Below are 17,622 nucleotides of genomic sequence, written 5' to 3'. Positions count from 1 at the left end.
TAATGCTGCAGGCTCATAGTCATGGATCATAGAAACTTTGGCAAAGAAGAAAGGTGCACAAAGTCAGATTTTCGGGTTCTGCAATAAAAACAACCCAGAGATCATGCAGTGCTGTTGCTTCCTTTCCGGAGGGCTGAATTTCCTACAGAAAGATCCCACCAGAGCAGCCAGGAGCAGACTGTCTGAGAAAGGCAGCTGACTCCTGCCGACATAGCAGGACTCTGCAGCCAAGGAGGTGCCTCTACCCGCTGGGAAGAGTCACAGGGCTACCGTGATGTCGGTCACAGGGTTACTGATGAGCTTGACCTGGATCAGGGGGAGAGCCAAGAGACACACCACCACCCTGAGCCAAAGGAGAGTTAAGGGGATGTACCCACCAGAGGAGGACCCCAGCACTCTGACTATAGGAAATGGTATCAAGAGAAAGCCTTATCCCATGTTTCCCTACTGAACAAAAAGGGAAGACCTCATTGCCTCCTCCAGCTGCTGACCACCACTGCCTTGCCTCCTCTGTTGTGTCACCTTTCCCTGAGCTGACTCAATGCTCTGAGCCAGCAGGGAAATATCCTTGTCTTCTGCTGATTTAAATTGACTCACAGGTGGATCCACTAAGCCACAAAGCCAGAGCAAGGAGCAGCAAGCAGGCAGGGGGCCAGGAACAAAGAGTGAGGCTGCAGTGGGGGGAAAAAACAGGACCTCTCCTTTTTCATGGGGGTTAGCACTGCTTGATCCATCTGGTGAAACCACAGCCTCACTAAGAGCAGACGGAATTGGACTGTTATCCATGTGCTCCATATGGAAGTGGCTGGTTGGAGAAACACTGTGTTTCCTTTGCCTCCCTCTCCCTCATATATCATGTTGCTTGGCAATGCTCACTTGTTTAATTCATTATTTGCGAGCACAGAAAAAAATTTGCCGAATGCCAAGATTTAATTTTCTGGGTACCTGCTAAAAGGCTTAATTCAGTGCTTTTTCAGCAACGACTCTTGGAAGTTAAATGTTCCTTATTCAGCCCCAAACTTACAAGGCTAAAAGCGCGTTTTGCAGGCAGGAGATATTTTGCTGCATTTCTTAAAATTTCAGATTTGATACTTCCATAGAGCCCTTAGGAGGGATGCTTGCGTGGTAACCTTCTTCCACGTGGGCACTTGTTTTGCAGCGTAAAAATTGGTGTTCTTCAAATGGCACATGCACTCATAAATGTTACAAATATATATGAAGGTCAAAAGATTTTAAGATGCACTATGTGCTTCAGAAGCAAAGGAGAAATCTTTCAAAAACACAAACGCTGCAGCTTAATTTTTATGGCCAGACTCTGAACTGTGGCCATGTTGCTGGATGAGCAGGAAATTGTGATTCCTAGCTCTGTACTGCGGGGCTGCTCTAATTAAATGCTCACCGATATATAGTATCTAACAGAGACTACAATAAGGGAGAATAGGAAACAAAAAGGGAAGAAAAAACAGGCTAAATAACATTGCTTTAAACACAGTTCTCCAGCATATTGTACTCTACATTGTCCTTTACTCCTTTGAAAGTGGGTAGAAAATACTATCAAGGAGCTTTTTTTCCCCATGTTGCATATAGGTAAAATTATTATGGTAATTAATTATGGCAACTCAGAACATGTTTATTAGGAATTTGGATTCAGGCTACAAGTGTCTAGTAAGGAAATGCCTCTGTATAGGATGCAACCACTTGAGAAACAAACACCTCCCTCCATCCCCCCTGTAATTTTACATGTTCCATCTTATTTTAAGAAACAGCTGCACCTTCTAGAACAATTTTATCCTTTGCTATGAAAAGTGGTCACCTTGTTCAGGCAGTTAAATATTGATAAATAGATCTTGGTAAGTTAATTTTTTTTGTACTTTTTAAATTCCACTTCTTTTCTGATTGTTCTGTTTATTGCCCCTCTCAACACAATTAAACTAGGTCCAGCCAGATGGCTACCTATACAATACAGGCATGTGGGATGAACAGCTCCTATGCATTGCAGTACTTTTCTCTCTTGCAATGCTGTTTACAACTAGAGGGATTTCCCTGAAGTGTTCTCAGCGGTATTTTAATTCACCTCAGTCACATCTTAGCATCCAGAGGGATATTTTTTTGTTATTTTCTGTTTTTTTTTTTTTTTTTACATTTTCCTGACTTAAAAGCTTTCTGTTGTACTAATGTGTTTACAAATTGCCAAAGTTCCCAATTGTTTTAATTGCTCAAATTGTCATTCTGTTTGTCATCTACACAGCTAGAAAAGCCAAAGCTATGTCTCATTGCTCTCAACAACATATCTAAGTGTGGGTAAGTAAGCTGTAGGGAAAACAAATTGAATTAAGAACTCCAGTCTCTTCTCTGTTTTCACTCACAGGGAAAGGAGGGCAGACTTCGTTGGGAATAGACCAGTTTTTCTGGAGTTGAGGAGAATGTTGTTGTATATAAACACATTAGCGAGATATAGTCACCTCTAATCCATCCCTGGCTCATTTTCAGACAGGACACCAAGTCCCATTAACTCTCCCAGCTGAAAGAGAAAAATCATGCACATTCTTCTTCCTTTATTCATTGTAAATTCTCAGAAAAAATAAACAACCCTGCCAGCTTCCGTAAAAGGTTTAGACAGCATAGTGAAATTATAAATTTCCATCACTGGAAACGCCTTATTTTTATGAAATGACTTGGATTCCTGAATTTACTTTCAAAGACTCTGACCCTGAAGTTACCAGCAAATGAGGATACCATCACACTCTTAATGCCTGCTCAGGGTACACCTCCGCAGCACCTTAAGCCGACCGAAGTTGCAGTGTGATATCACTGCCAATCAGACGTGCTTCCTCATGTCCTTCTTTGTGCTCATTCAAGAGGCTAACCAGATGAAAACTACCTAAAAGAAAAATTCAGTTTTTTTGCCAAATCAGTTCCCTGAACTGACTCACTACCTGGTCACGAGTGTTGGTTCGTCTGCCTGGCAGAGAACAAGACCATGCAGCCAGCACACAGGACTAGTCCAGCCTGGATTTAGGCTGCTCTCAGCAGCATTATAGCTCAGATATGCTCAATTCAGATTTAACCAAGTAAATTTGGGTACTAAAAGCAGTCCAGCTTTAACAGCATGAAGATTTGGGTGCGCTTATTTCCTCAGACAGAAGTCCTTACAGTGAAAGGCAAGAAATGAAGTACTAAAAGGATCAGTCTTTTATTTCACATCTGCATTAATGACCTTGGCACAGAAAACAACAATGCATTAATGAGAACTGCAAACGATGCAGAGTTGTATAAATCAAAGACATAACATGATACAAAAATAACTGATTTTGAAAAGGGCAAGAATAAAATGGGATAACATTTAGCTACCCAAAATGCAAGGTTACATGCTCAGAGATGACTATTACTTATTTCTAACTTAAGGGGTGATCTCTTAGAAGCAGGGGGATGAAAAAGCCATGGGATCACTAATGGATTACAAAATGAGCATGAGCCACCAACATGATACAGTTTTGAAAGGCAAACACAGTAACATAAAGGTAAATGCAGGACATACAGGAAAATATTAATGCCATCGTACAAGCTGCTAGTGAATTTCTTCTCCTTGTTTTTGATTTTTTTTTCAGTTTTGTCTATGTTCAAATAAGAGCAACACAATAGTGAAAAGCTGAATTTCATGGCTGGGCACTGCGCCAATCCTTAGGTAAGAAATTAGTGACTCCAGTGTGTCAACTGCCTTTTGTTGGGCATTTCTTCTACCTCATGTAGAGCATTTCATCTACCCTGATGAGACCCCAATTAAAGTGAACACTACAAAGTGCTTTGCCATGATCAGTCTGGGAAGCAGTGTGTGATAACAAGCACCCCAGTGAAAGCTGTCCTTCCTGCAGACGGTAGAGACGGGAGAAAATATGAAAGTTTGGCAAAATATTTTCTACAAAGGTAGTGCTGGCATACCCAGAGTTGGAAACACGGTCATTGCCTGCATTAAGATGAACAAGCATTAAAGAGAAAAATTACTTTGCATTCCCATGCAACCTTATTTAAATTTTTACTTATTTAAAAGAAATTAGCTTGTCGAAAGCCACATATGAACAAAACTGGAAACTGCCGGTTTTCTGCCATAAAAGTATATGTCACTACCCAAATAAAACCCCAACTCTAACTCCCCCATTACAAGGAAGATGTGAATGATTTTGAATATGAAGGGAATAGGAATCGGTGTGTACTGGCATCAGTCTTCCCCTGTGTAACTTCAATAAGCACCCGCAGAACGTTTTGGTTTGAGAGCGACACAAACTCGAAACCTCAAGGTAACCAAACCCAACAACGAACCACCCCCACGTCACACGTATACGTTTGCATACATATAGACGACCACATACGTATATATAAATATAGACACACACATACACCTGCCAGTTACATCCAAGCACACACTTAAATCCAGCAGTCCCTTGTTGGCATTTGTTCAGAAGAAGAGGGACTCATCTTTGTTTAAAGGCCCCACACCTCCGACCCCGCCGGGCCGCTGCGAGGCGCGCAGGCCGCCACCCGCCACGTCCTTCAGCCGTGCCTGCCCCGGGGGACGCCACCCGCCCATCCCTCGGTCCCGTCCCGTCCAGCCCGGCTCGGCCCGGGGGACGCCGCCCGCCCAGCCCTCGGTCCGGTCCGGTCCGGTCCGGTCCCGTCCGGTCCCGTCCCGTCCCGTCCCGTCCCGTCCCGTCCCGTCCAGCTCGGCTCGGCCCGGGGGACGCCGCCCGCCCAGCACTCGGTCCCGTCGGGCCCGGCCCGGCCCAGCCCGGCCCCGCTCCCCCTCCGAGGCCGGCCGGACGTCACTCCACGACGCCTACGGAAACGCAAGGGACCCAGCACCGGGGGCCTTCCGCCAGAGCGGAACAGCCAGAGCAATTGCCTCATTAGAAATCGTCACCACCGTTGTCCGGTGCACCTCATGCACCCCTCAGCCTCTCCCCTCCCCGCGCCAGTCGGGATCCGAGACAGAACGCTCCCGCTCCCTCTCCCGGAGGTGTCGGCCGGGCATGTTTATTTTTTCTTTTCGATCAGGCGCGCCGCGGGCAGCTCAGGAGGCGGAAGGGGCATCGAAGGCCCCCTCGGGCGCCGGGCGGCGGTTGACGTGTCGGTGGGGAGCGGCGGCGGCAACGCTCGGCGGCAGCATGTGAGGGAGGGAGGGAGCGACCCCGCGCCCACCGCTCCCCACCTCCCTCCAGCCCTAACCCGGTGCTTTCTCCTTGCTCTCCCCAGGTCGAAGGTCACCTTTAAAGTAACGCTCACCTCGGACCCGCGGCTGCCCTACAAAGTGTGAGTGGCGTGGCGGGCCGGGGCCGGGCGGGTGCTGCGCTGTCACTGCGTGACGCGAGGAGGCCGTGAAAACCGGCGGCAGCGCGAACGTAGGCGCTCCTGAGCCGCCTGGCTTTTAATGGTCATCTTGTCAGGGCTTTCGCACGAGGGGAAAAGGCATTTTTCTTCCTCCGTGTGAAACGAGAGGCGGTTTTCGGCTGTTAATTCAGCTGTCGGGGCTTTTCTACTTTGTCGTAGTGCCATGCGTATCTGTTTATGCTTTGATCTAGACCTTAAATATAATAGAGTCATTCAGGTTGGAAAAGACCTCTGAGATCATCGAGTCCAACCATTAACCTAACTGCCAGGTCCACCTCTAAGCCATGTCCCTGAGCACCACATCCACATGTTTTTTGAGCGCTTCCAGGGACTGTGATTGCACCACTTCCCTGGGCAGGCTGTTCCAATGCCTAACCACGCTCTCCATGAATCAGTTTTTCCTAATAGCTAATCTAAATGTCCCCTGGCACACCTTGAGCCCATTTCCTCTTGTCCTGTCACTTGTTACTTGGGAGAAGAGACCCACCCCCAAATAGTACATGCACATCTTTGGCAATAAAAAGAGTAGTACACGCACATCTTTGGCAAAAGTATTACCGTTGGTAAAAGTGAAGTTTTAATTAGTAGTTTAATACCAAATACAGTTTTCAGTTTGTCTTAACAGTCGCGTATTTACTTACATTGTGATTTCAGGTTAAGTGTGCCTGAAAGTACACCTTTCACAGCTGTCTTGAAGTTTGCTGCAGAAGAAGTAAGTAGAAAGTGATGATGTTGGTTTTCAACTTTTTGAACGTTCCTGAAAGCAAAATCTTTTCAATTGTAAAATACAATGGTTAATTCAGCACAAAGAATGCTCCTGTTAGATACATGTGAACACAAGCTTTACTGGTGTCAGTGGGGGCCTGCCAAAACTTTCAGAATCTTTAACTTGGCAATTCTTGCACAATTTACACATCAACAGCAGGTATTGCACACTTCCTGTTCTTCTTTGCAATTAAACTATTTTATATGAATAACATAAAAATTTATGATAGTGAACATAATTAAAAGGTTGCTGTTGAATATTTACTATTTTAAATTGCTTATGTAGAATATCCAGAAAATTCTTTAGAATTTTTCAGGAAATTCTTAAACTCTTTTCACATTTAGTTTTAGTAATCTCTGACTTTGGAAGACATACAATTTAGATTATAAAAGGTAATAAGATTAGACATATGGGCTAGATTCAAAAAACAGACTTCAGTGAATAAGACTCAGATAATATATTCTTTGGCTTCTGGGCGTTTGGTCTTTCACACGGAATCCAAAACCAATAGGTGCCTAAATTGCCTGTATAATGTATTTGAAGAGATGCATCCTGTTTGTTTCAGATTAAGTGTACAAAGATTAAGAGATGTTCATCTGGGTGTAAACAGTAAAATAAAGTGCTCAAAAGCATGATGGCTTCTTTCATCTAGTCAGCAAACAGTTTCAGCTAAGAATCTGTTCTTGCAACTCCCCTTCTGTCTTTTTAGGAAAACTTTGGAAATTTGGGGTGATTGAAAATTTCATTTGTTCAAGCATTGGAATTGTAATAAAACAAATAATTAGGAAGGATAATGGACTACATGTCTTGAGTCACCTTGTGTTGATAGTATTATACCACTATGTGACAGAAGTTCTTACTGGAAACACAGCTTGTGGAGGCAGGTTGTGGATTGATTGTTTGTTGTAACTTTGATTGAACAGAACAATGTACAGAATAATAAATGCTGTTAAAGATATTTGCTGATTTAATTGCCTTTTTTTTTTACTGTGTTTTTTTCCGAGTTATTTTTAATCTGAACTAATGCAGCTGTGCCCACACAACCCATACATAGAGACCTAGACTGAAAAGTCTAATAGTATGAGGGACCAGGAAAGACTGGAGTGGGACTAAGTAGTTGGAGACACCAGGAGTGAAGGGCCACTTCTGGTGGGAGGGTTGCCATCAAACCCGTTAACTACCTACTCGTGGAACCACGGTGTTGGTGATAGGGTCCTCTGTGAAAAGGATTTAGAGATGAATTAATTACTTAAATATTCACATTTAGCAAACCATTCTTTTAGTTGATGTATTTTGAGCATCCATGGGACTTTTGCTGTTTGACTTCAGACCACGCTGGTTCAGCACAGTTAATTGTAGACGTGTTTTGGAGGCTCTCAAAACAGACTGAAAACGTGTGATGGAATGTAAAAGAGCCCAGTGTTGTTAATGCTCACTAGAGTAATTCCATTAAATGCTTATACAATAAACATTTTTTTTAAAGAAAATAGAAAATACAAGGAACACTTTATTTATTAATTCCCCCCACAAAACAGTGTGAAGCACTTTTTTATTAGCCTGTGTCAAGAAATTAATAACATGAACGTATGATTGATTTTTCAGAATATGGCGCTGGTTTTAGTTGTCGTTGCTGATGTGTTACTGAAGCTTTCTACATCTCTGTGAGACCAGGCAGAACTAAATGCTTTGTAAACAGAGAGCAAAAAAGACTGTTAGACTCTTCCCCAGGAAGGAAGCTCCTTTCATCCTTTGTGAACTGACATTGAAAAGAATGAGACGGATTTTTTTTCTTATATAAATGTTTTTTTGTTCCTTGAACTGCACAGCTTAACTTATGCTGTGTATTGTGATTCAGATACCAGTTTCACAATACCTTGTATGAAACACATAAAGAAAAGATCAAACTGTAGCCCTGGATTTTGGACAAAGATGTTAGGTGGTCTCCAGGGAAAGTGCATTATCTCCTCAGTGATTAAAGCTCTCGGGACAGAGAAGGATTTAAATTTCACCTGTTTAGCCTTAGCAAGTTTCTACTGAGTCGTTTTTCAGAGTCGTAAATTTTGGCCAAATCATAACCAGAATTCTCCTGGAACAGTAGAAGTGTAGCGATGGTGTAGAATGGTCATCTTGTATATCAAGTTTCAGTCACAGTGCTTTGTCAAAGATTACAGTTTTCTGAATTACTTTCATTGCACAAAACAAGATGTGTTCCTTCTTTTCTTTTTTCTTGGAAATAACTAAAATACGTAACAGATTTTTTTTTCTGTCATCTCTAGCACATCACATGACGTGAAAGTTCATTGTACACAATTCACGATTGACAGAGCTGGAAGTGAAAAAAAACTGGATCATTAAATGGGGAGGTCTCAGGAAGTCTCAGTCATTTGTAGCAGTCCCAGCTCTTCCCAATATATACATTTGGCAATGATAATTTGGATAATGCAAATTTAAATCTTTCCTTATTTTTTATTTTCTCTCTTTGTCTTATGGACTATATATAAAAAAGGTAAATTGAAATGTAGAGTATTGGAAACAGTAATTTCTTCAGTTTTTATCTATTTATAGTTCTTTCCACAATTGTCACAGTTTATTGTGACAGTGTTAATGGCTCATTTACAATGTGTGGTATCTATTGGGTTTTTTCCTTCATCTGTTAGAGCTACTTGGTACATATCTCAGGTGTGCATTTGCACAATACTTACAAAAAACCTCTCTTACATTTGTGGAATTATTACTAAAATAGTCATCCATGTCCATTAAATAAAGTTAAATTTTATTCTTTCATGAACATGTATATTTTTGAAACTATTATTTTGTTATTCTAATGTTACTCCTGATAGATCGATGCTAAAATACTATGGTTTAATGCACTTATCTGCTATTCTTTGTGCAAAAAGGAGATGAGCTTATTACTGTAGAGGATTTTTGTCATCATTGTAAAAAGTGAGAAAGGGATATAATTGTTGGAATATGATTGTCATCTTTTCCTTATAGTTTGACTGTAGATATTAACAAATGTATTTCCTGGCATTGGAGAAAATAAGTTTTGTGGCAGCCTCAGTTATCAATTTATAAGGTTTTTAAAGCAAACAATCTCTTTCTTTAAGGTGTGTGAGATTGGGGCTGGATGTTACCCAATTTGGTTTCAAAGCAAGCCAAGGTTTATCTGCTGAATACAGAACTTCTTTCCTACTTGAGTATCCATGTGACTTTGTACCACAGAAGGCTGGTATATTTTCAGCATGGGAAACATATGCTTAGCAGCCACAGGAAGGATTTTTGATTTAAGTAGTGAGCCATATTGCACCAAATTATGTGTAATTATTTCCAACGGTAGTTTCCCTTTCTGTGTTATACTTGTGATGATTTTCATGTGCTGAGTATATAGCTGACAACTATTGCTGTTTAACCCAGTATTTTGGGCTAAGATAACAATATTCTCTTCTAACAGTAGAGTATGAAGCAATAAGATACTCTTAACTAGTGCTTCACTGACTGGTTGCCCCACAGTTCTCGGGCACTGAGTGTATTGGCATCAGATAGATTCTCCTACTGAAAAGCAAAATGACACAAAATGCGTAGAGACATCCATCCTGTGAATGATCCATCCCTTTCATGTATTGAGAGGTGCAAGAGACAGAGAAGAAATCAGAAGAGGCACTTAATTCTAGAAGTTACATTTTTGGGGTTTTTTCAGATGACTTAGGATGAAAGATCCATGGTGTCACTTAATTACAATGGAAACCTGCTTGTTGAAAAATAACTTAGGTTAAACATATATTTCCTGGTGTTCAGGTTTTTTTTATGTTTTATTCTTTTACTTTTTGAATTGGAGATGAACTCATTCTAGGGGGCAGGACTTAATATGATTGACATTAATCCCACTCTTCAAACCTTATAAATTCATTTTCTCCTATTATGTAAAAAAAACCCCAAAAACCCACATAAACCAAACCAGTTAAAAGATTTCTCCTTAGACTGCTAAGTCAAGATTCCCAAAGTTAGTGAACTCGAGAATGAAGGCTTGCTTTCTTCAGCATATATGTATACATAGGCTGTTATGAGATGGCACATTATTTTTTACGTTCGTACTGTTAAATATGTAGCTCCTATTTTATCAACTTCATTATTCAAATCTTGCTGTGAAGACAAATTGTTACTTTCCTCGTGGCCTTTCTACAATGACACTGGTATCCAACTTGTCTTTTGCAGAAATTACTGTTTTCATGTCAGCCTGCAAGATGAGGATTTGACATGATTTACCTGCTATGCATAAAAAGCTGAGAGAATAAGTTAAAAAAAATCACTAATTTTGTGTGTCTGAAGATAAAAAGAGCCAGTTTTTCAGTATATTAATAATTAAGTACTGTATTCGAGCATGGTTTCTGTGAGCTTTAGCTGTTGCTGTTAATGCATAGTGTTTCTGCAATCAGACCTTGAAATCTTAAGTTGAGCAATCAAAAAATGAGGGAAGCACAATTAATGAATGCCACTGAAAGGCACAGCTGAAGTGACTTGTTCAGCAGATGGGAGAGCTCTGCAGTTCTTCCAGGGAAGCACTCTGTTAGCATTCCTAGTTAGCTGCCCTTTTTCTTATGAAATATAGAGAGGAGGATGAAGTGCTTTGTGAGGAGGTTTCACTGATACTTGCTCATTGCTGAGACACCAGTCTTTTACCTTAGGGGTTGTTCATTGTTCTAAGTAAAGGAAGCCCAAGGAGCAACCTTTGGTCCTCAGACGGACTGACTGATTTGCACCCACCCTAGCCTTTCTGTCCTGTGTGGTCCAACCACGTTAGATAGATAGTCCAGGATTTTTCTCTGGCCCTGCCTGTCTCCCTCTAGTCCTGAGAAATAATTAATTTTGGTTTCCCCATCTCAGTTCAGATTTTCTGAAATAGTTTGAAGCCTGTATGCAATGCAACCCCAGCTGAGTAGGGCTTTTCAATATTGTAAAACTGACCGCGTATGATGCGCATGGAGGTGAGGTACCGTGGAGACACAGGGTGGTGATTGAAGGTACAAAGCCTGCTTAGGCTGGTGTCAGAAATCTGAGGAGGGAGCCAGATCTGATGCAGTGCTGTTAGTGCTTCTTTTTGTAAGCAAGTTTTGGAGTGAACTCTTCTCTTGGAGCAGTGCAGTTGGCGAGGTCCCAGTAGAGCCAGGGAGAAAGCTAGGAAATACGTCAAAATTAACCAAGATTAGCTCAAGCTAGTTCTGGTTTAACTCTGTTAGACATAACAGGTATGCTTCTTAGAAGTTCATTTCCATACATGTTCAGGTGTTCCGTTATTTAGTATAATAAGAACTAATATTTCTTAACTTTGTGAATGCTTAGCTTTTATATTTTATCTAATAAGTAATAATAATTGGACTTAATTAGTTGTTTAGTACTGCAAATTTCACATTCTGTATTGAGGTGTCTTTGACTTTAAACCTTTATTTTCTATATCTCTAAATCTGAGGGGAATCTTTTCTCATAATTTTTTTGTACCTGAACCAGCTAAAATTATAATTGCTTTGAATATTCCCCATATATTTTCTGCTTTAACTATGTTTCTTATATTATTTTGTCCTATTTCCTTTGGTCTTATTTCCTTTATGTCTTAATTCCTCTAGTTCAAAGTTCCTGCAGCAACAAGTGCCATTATAACAAATGGTAAGAATATAGTTTATATATATATTTTAATAGGTTTTGTATTGTTGTTTCAGTGAAGAGGTATTGATAAAAGCAAAACTGTCTTTTCTTTCACAACCTCTACAGACTGCAAACTGAATTTAATAGTATTGCAACATTATTTAAATTGCTTATGCATGGGATGAAGGTATTAAACCACTAATATTATTAATTTGATTTTGTCCTAACATATAGCATGGATTTTCTGTGCAGAAGGTTTCTTGTTAGCTCCTGTGATAAGGCTAGTTTTGATTATAGGAAAGAGCTGCTTGAAGACCTAATGTAACAATTATATCTTGTTGGTATATTACATTTTTTGAGCTGTAAGTTTAGTGTAGTAAATTGTATTATGTCTGTTTCACCTTCCCCTGTTTTTTTTCTTTTTTTTTTTTGTGTAATTTTTTTTTCTAGATGGAATAGGAATAAACCCTGCACAGACAGCAGGTAAGTTATTATTTATGAAGCGTAGTACTAAAAACCTCAGTTATTTTTCTTTTAAACTAATGCATAGCACTTGGGGTTGATTTATATTTTGATTTCTTAAATGGGAGAAGCATTACCCAGTAGTTAGAAACTATGGCCAGTGTAGTGTGTAAAAGGTTAAATCCACAGAACTATGGTTCAACATTTGGTTATTTAGATCTGTGAAACAGTGAAGCACTTCTGATCTTCAGGCCTTAGCTATTTAGTGTGCAGTTTAAAAGAGCAATACTGTGTTACATGTTACTGAAATAACAAGTAATAGCTATATTTTTTCCTCACTATACCTAGTCCAGTAGTATTTGCTATTTTAGCAGCACTTCTAACGATATAGGTTTAAAAACAGTATGCAGTTTTAGAGCAGGAACTCTAGGTGCTTTGGAAAGCATGTTTTCAAGAAGAGAGGATCTTCTTGTCGATAGCCCTCTTGTTCTCACCAAGGGACTCCAGGTGAGAAACCTGATTTCAACTGTGGGGGCTTGCTATGAGACAAGAGTTTATCTCTGTCACAGAAAAGTGTAAAACTTTTCCCCATCACTTCCTGAAATACAGGGAAACGTAGCACAGATGTTGAATTGTACTAATAATGCTCTGTTGTCTGGAAGCAGGCTTCTGTGAACTTGTTCCTGGAACGCTATACTTTTAAATTAACTTGGAAATTATTACAGTAATCTAATCCTGACCCATTTGAGATAAGAGTTATGGTGGAGTGGAGTATCTTGTTAGGGAAGAAATGTTCATTACTTCCTACTATGAATATGAGCCAGCAGCATGCCCAGGTGGCCAAGAAGACCAATAGCATCCTGGCTTGTATCAGAAACAGTGTGGACAGCAGGACTAGGGAAGTGATCGTCCCCCTGTACTCGGCACTGGTGAGGCCACACATGAAATACTGTGTTCAGGTTTGGGCCCCTCACTACAGGAAGGACATCGAGGTGCTGGAGTGTGTGCAAAGAAGGGCAATGAAGCTGGTGAAGGGTCTACAGAACAAGTCTTACGAGGAGCAGCTGAGGGAAGTGGGGTTGTTTAGCCTGGAGAAAAAGAGGCTCAGAGGAGACCTTATTGCTCTCCACAACTACCTGAAAGGAGGTTGTAGTGAGGTGGGGGTCGGTCTCTTCTCCCAAGTAACAAGCGATAGGACGAGAGGAAATGGCCTCAGGTTGCGCCAGGGGAGGTTTAGTTTGGAAAAACTTCTTTACTGAAAGGGTAGTCAGGCACTGGAACAGGCTGCCCAGGGAAGTGGTGGAGTCCCCATCCCTGGAGGTATTTAAAAGACGTGTAGATGTGGTGCTTAGGAACATGGATTAGTGGTGGAGTTGGCAGTGCTAGGTTAATGGTTGGACTCAATGATCTTAAAGGTCTTTTCCAACCTAAACAATTCTATGATACTAAGAAATAACAAAAATGGCTTTAGTGCTTGTGGAACACAGTCATCCAGTGAAAACTGTGAATGTAATTTTACTCCTGCTTGCAAACATGATGAACAGTTGATGGAGACTTGCCACTTCTCTGTTTTTTTCATGAAATCTCTGCCAGGTCTCATTCATTCACGCCCTCTGTCTGCCAATTGTTATTGAAGATACCAAACCAGTTTTTTTCAGATCTAAAGAGAGAATAGGAAAACAAGTTATTATCAGCATACTTAACTATGTAAGATAACTAGTATAAAGTAAATCCTTGCAGAGCACATAATAGTATCTGATGGTTAGAAGAGCACTTGCTTGACATTAGTTTGTGGAATTTCTTGGAGCCATAAAAGGAACCATTTAAGTGTAGTGACCCATTTCTGAGGTCTGCGATTGCATGAACAACATTTGAAAATGAAGATCAAGTGAGCGTTTGGCTTTCTGCTCCACTGGAGGTTTCTGTTCTTCCTGGACTTGCCTTAGGACACCAGGATTATGGTTTGTTAGGTGTACTGCCTCAGGCAGACTCCTTAGCTGATGCTGTCCTCATCATGGTCCCATGACTGAGCATATTAAAAACAGATAATAAAACTAATAATTTAGTTTAGCTACTAGATCATCACCCACATGTAAAGCCACATTTTCATGTGACCACTCAAGAATACTTAGGCAAAACAGATAAAGTCAGTTGCTTAAGTTAAGGTATGCTTACGCTCTTTCTCTTCCTCAAAAGTATACTTTCGTTTTGTATTATGTAGCTCAAATTACTTGTAGCTTAATCCTGCAAAGTAAATGTATTTAGGACTACTTGACTCCTGAATGACAACATCCATATGGTAGTTCATCATGCTCGCAGCTATGCATATTCAATTCATATATCCAGTTGATTTGCTTTACCTCTCCTAAGTTCTTATAAATGTTGAGGAATTATTCAGTAGTAGTATAAGACAGCATCTCATAATCAAGGATCAGGAAAATCAAAAGCATCTAGGTGCAAAATGTTTTCATCACAGTCTTAATCTTATCTGCAAATGTAAGATTAGGCACATGGATTGCACATGGATTTTTTTTTTTTTTAACTTAGAAGGTACAATTGTCCTGTCAATGCTGTGTGATGTTGCCCTTAAACTGGGGGGGGGGGGGGGAACAACAAACCAAAAAACAACCCTCCCTCAAAAAAAACCCAACCAAAAAATTACCTATGCCAAATGCAAGACCCAGACCAAAATCCCTCCTCAATTTACAAGTAAACTTATGTAATTTAGGTATAACCTTACATTCAGCCTTATTAACTTATATCTCAGAAACTTGGTAGGGTAAAACGTGGTTTGTTTTTTTTTTTTCCCCTTCTTTTTTTCTTTTTTTTTTGCATATATTAAAAGTTCTTGTAGATTGGACAGTCACTTTAGTCTTCAAAAACTTCCCAAAATAAGATGATCTAGGAATAAAATCTTAGCAATCCTTGGCGATTTCAGAGATTTTGTACTGTTCCACTATTTCCCCACCTTTCTGAATAAAAGTACGCCTCAAGTATGACTTTCTCTCATTCTCCCTACATGATTCCATGAAGCAGGGGAAATGAAAGCTGAAAAAGCTAGGCTTAGCACTTAATTCCTGTATTGATTTCAATTTTAAATCCTCAGTAGTTCAGGGAATAGCATGCCATAACTTTAATAAAGCCACTGATATTAATGATGGAAACAGACTGAGAGGTGGGGTGAACTGCTGTCTGCATGAGATGCAGCTGTGGCCTGTTTTAAAGTTTTAGAGTTTTATGATGGCCATTGCAATATGGATACTTTTCATCTAGATTGGTGAGCTTGGGTCTCTGGTTTGCTGGTGTGCCAGATTTGCGTTCAGTGGGTTTTATAGAGCTCCTCAGTATGTTGTCTTAGGAGATCTCTAAAACCAGAACATCTTCTGATAACACATTCTTTTGAACCGATTTTCTAATACTTGTTATGTTGCATACGAATGGTTTTGATCATGACCCATGTGCCGGAAAAGTGAAGTTTGAAAAAGGGTGGCTTTGTTCCAATATGCTAATAACTTGAACAGATGTCAAATATCTTTTTTATGAAAGCACTCTACATCCATGAAATGGGGGTCTTGGGGAAGAAATACAGTTATTCTGTTTTTACAAGTCAACACAAAGATGAAAAAGAATAGGTAGATATTATTAAAACCTGATATTGTAGAATTGCATATAGCCTGTTTCATGCAGTAGCAGTATGAAGTTAAAAAAAAAAGTTCAACATAGTAATTAAATAATGCATCACTTTTAGCAATGTGGTTTCATTTTCAAATGTTACATTTAATAGAAGAAAACAGCAGCCTGAATGTCAATCCTGAATACATGCAGAAAATATTCTAGACATCTAAGTATTAGAAACTTCTAATTTTCACACTGTGTCCTCTTGAAAAGATTATCATGATTAAGACTATACAGTAATAAATATGAAGTTCAAGATTTTTTTAATGGTAAAATGAGACTGACTTATGCGTGGATATGTGAAGAGCCTTCCTAAAAGAAAAGTACAGTTTGAGGTTCTGAAGTTAGAAGCAGATAAATACTAAATGAAGGAGAGAATTAAAAATTAGTATATGCATGAATGTCCTCAAGATAAAAAAAATAATTATGGAGAAGTAAAATTTCATTTCCTCGTCTTGAAATTATGATGGCATATAAGTGAAATCAGACATTCAAGTATGGAACTGCAAGTTTGAAAGGTGATAGCTTGCAAGTCTTACTGGTTGACTTTGGGTCTGGTATTTTTATTTAAAAATAAGAGCTCTTTGGAGTAAGAGGGATAAGATGAAATTCCATGGAAACATGGAGAATATATTTCTGGTATATTAGAAGAATTACTGCAAAGATGTTAAACACTGACCTAACATTATTCTTTAAATGTTTATGCTTGTTTAGGTAACATTGTTATTTGGTTGGTTGGTAACACATTCTGTTTTGTTTATTTGTTTAGGAAATGTATTTCTAAAGCATGGTTCAGATCTACGGATTATTCCCAGAGATCGAGTTGGGAGTTCTTAACGTCTACTGAAAGCTTTGGAATAAATGACGTTGCCATGCAGCAAAAGTCTATTTATTTTGGAACTCCAAAATGCAACTAATGAATTGGCCTTTTTTGAAGCTAGCAAAAATGACTTCCCAGGATTTTATTTTTTCTAAACAAAGATCAGGTTTCATTTTCTTGTTAAAATATATTAACTTATGCACTGATTCTTCCTTGGCTAGTAGAAGAATGGGCTGATTCCATGTTATGTTCCTGAAAGAAAGATGGATTTCTCTATAGGTGTTACTGACACCACAAGGGTAAACACACAGCCATGATCAATAGATATTTAAAATACTGGATATTGTTGGGCCTACTTTGTGGAAGGGGGAACTGTGTTACGATTTTGCTACAAAGAAATTGTTCCTACAGAGTGCTAAAACTTTCTTTTTTTTTTTTGCCTTTTATTTTTCCTAAACTTACTTCCATGTTTAAAGGAACAGTTTTCACGTAGTTCAAGTATTAAGCTCAAATAAAAGGGAAATTTCAGGGCTTTATTACTCAAATTAGTAAATAACTGACAAATGTTCCAAAGTAATCATAAGATTTAATTGCTGCAAATATTTTAGATAAAGGAGAAAACAGAGGTTTCCACATGTTAAAACTTCATTTGAGGTATTGTGAACTTAAATTAAATGCAGTTTCAGCGAATTTGAGACCTGATCTCCTCACATGAAGTGCCATCAGCTGAGAAGGATTGCAGCGTAATTTGGGAATGTGTAGGTACTGGTCGAATATGTCATTCCTTTTTTAATGAACTAATACTGGTTCTTTCTAAAAGTTTTGTTTTGTTACTGTGTGTTACATGGGAAACAGCATAGAATTCACTGAAATGTTTGTG

The 17,622-nt window shown here is 39.5% G+C and overlaps 1 protein-coding gene across 1 annotated transcript; it reads left to right on the top strand.

Annotated features, from left to right (window-relative positions):
* The first annotated feature begins 3,440 nt into the window (after nt 1–3,440).
* UFM1 (ubiquitin fold modifier 1) lies at nt 3,441–17,193 on the top strand. Its single transcript, XM_009463055.2, has 7 exons — nt 3,441–3,521; nt 4,356–5,161; nt 5,248–5,304; nt 6,037–6,094; nt 11,767–11,806; nt 12,236–12,268; nt 16,692–17,193. Exons 1-7 carry the CDS (start codon nt 3,441–3,443, stop codon nt 16,757–16,759), a joined length of 1,143 nt encoding a protein of 380 aa, XP_009461330.2. The 3' UTR covers nt 16,760–17,193.
* Nucleotides 17,194–17,622: the final 429 nt, after the last annotated feature.

This window comes from Nipponia nippon, unplaced genomic scaffold (genome assembly GCF_047370975.1).
Source record: "Nipponia nippon isolate SJK-2023a ecotype South Korea unplaced genomic scaffold, ASM4737097v1 scaffold_2, whole genome shotgun sequence".
Classification (NCBI taxonomy): Eukaryota; Metazoa; Chordata; class Aves; order Pelecaniformes; family Threskiornithidae; genus Nipponia; species Nipponia nippon.
The sequence above is the reverse complement of the archived record's forward strand: the minus strand, read 5'-3'. Positions and strand labels throughout refer to the sequence as shown.

What these genes read in the sequence shown, in the direction of transcription:
- UFM1 (XM_009463055.2), top strand. Translation starts at nt 3,441, where the DNA reads ATGGGATCACTAATGGATTACAAAATGAGCATGAGCCACCAACATGAT. An exon ending in CCGCGGCTGCCCTACAAAGT is followed by an intron (nt 5,305 to 6,036) that starts GTGAGTGGCGTG and finishes TTGTGATTTCAG; the next exon opens with GTTAAGTGTGCCTGAAAGTA. An exon ending in AAACCCTGCACAGACAGCAG is followed by an intron (nt 12,269 to 16,691) that starts GTAAGTTATTAT and finishes TTATTTGTTTAG; the next exon opens with GAAATGTATTTCTAAAGCAT.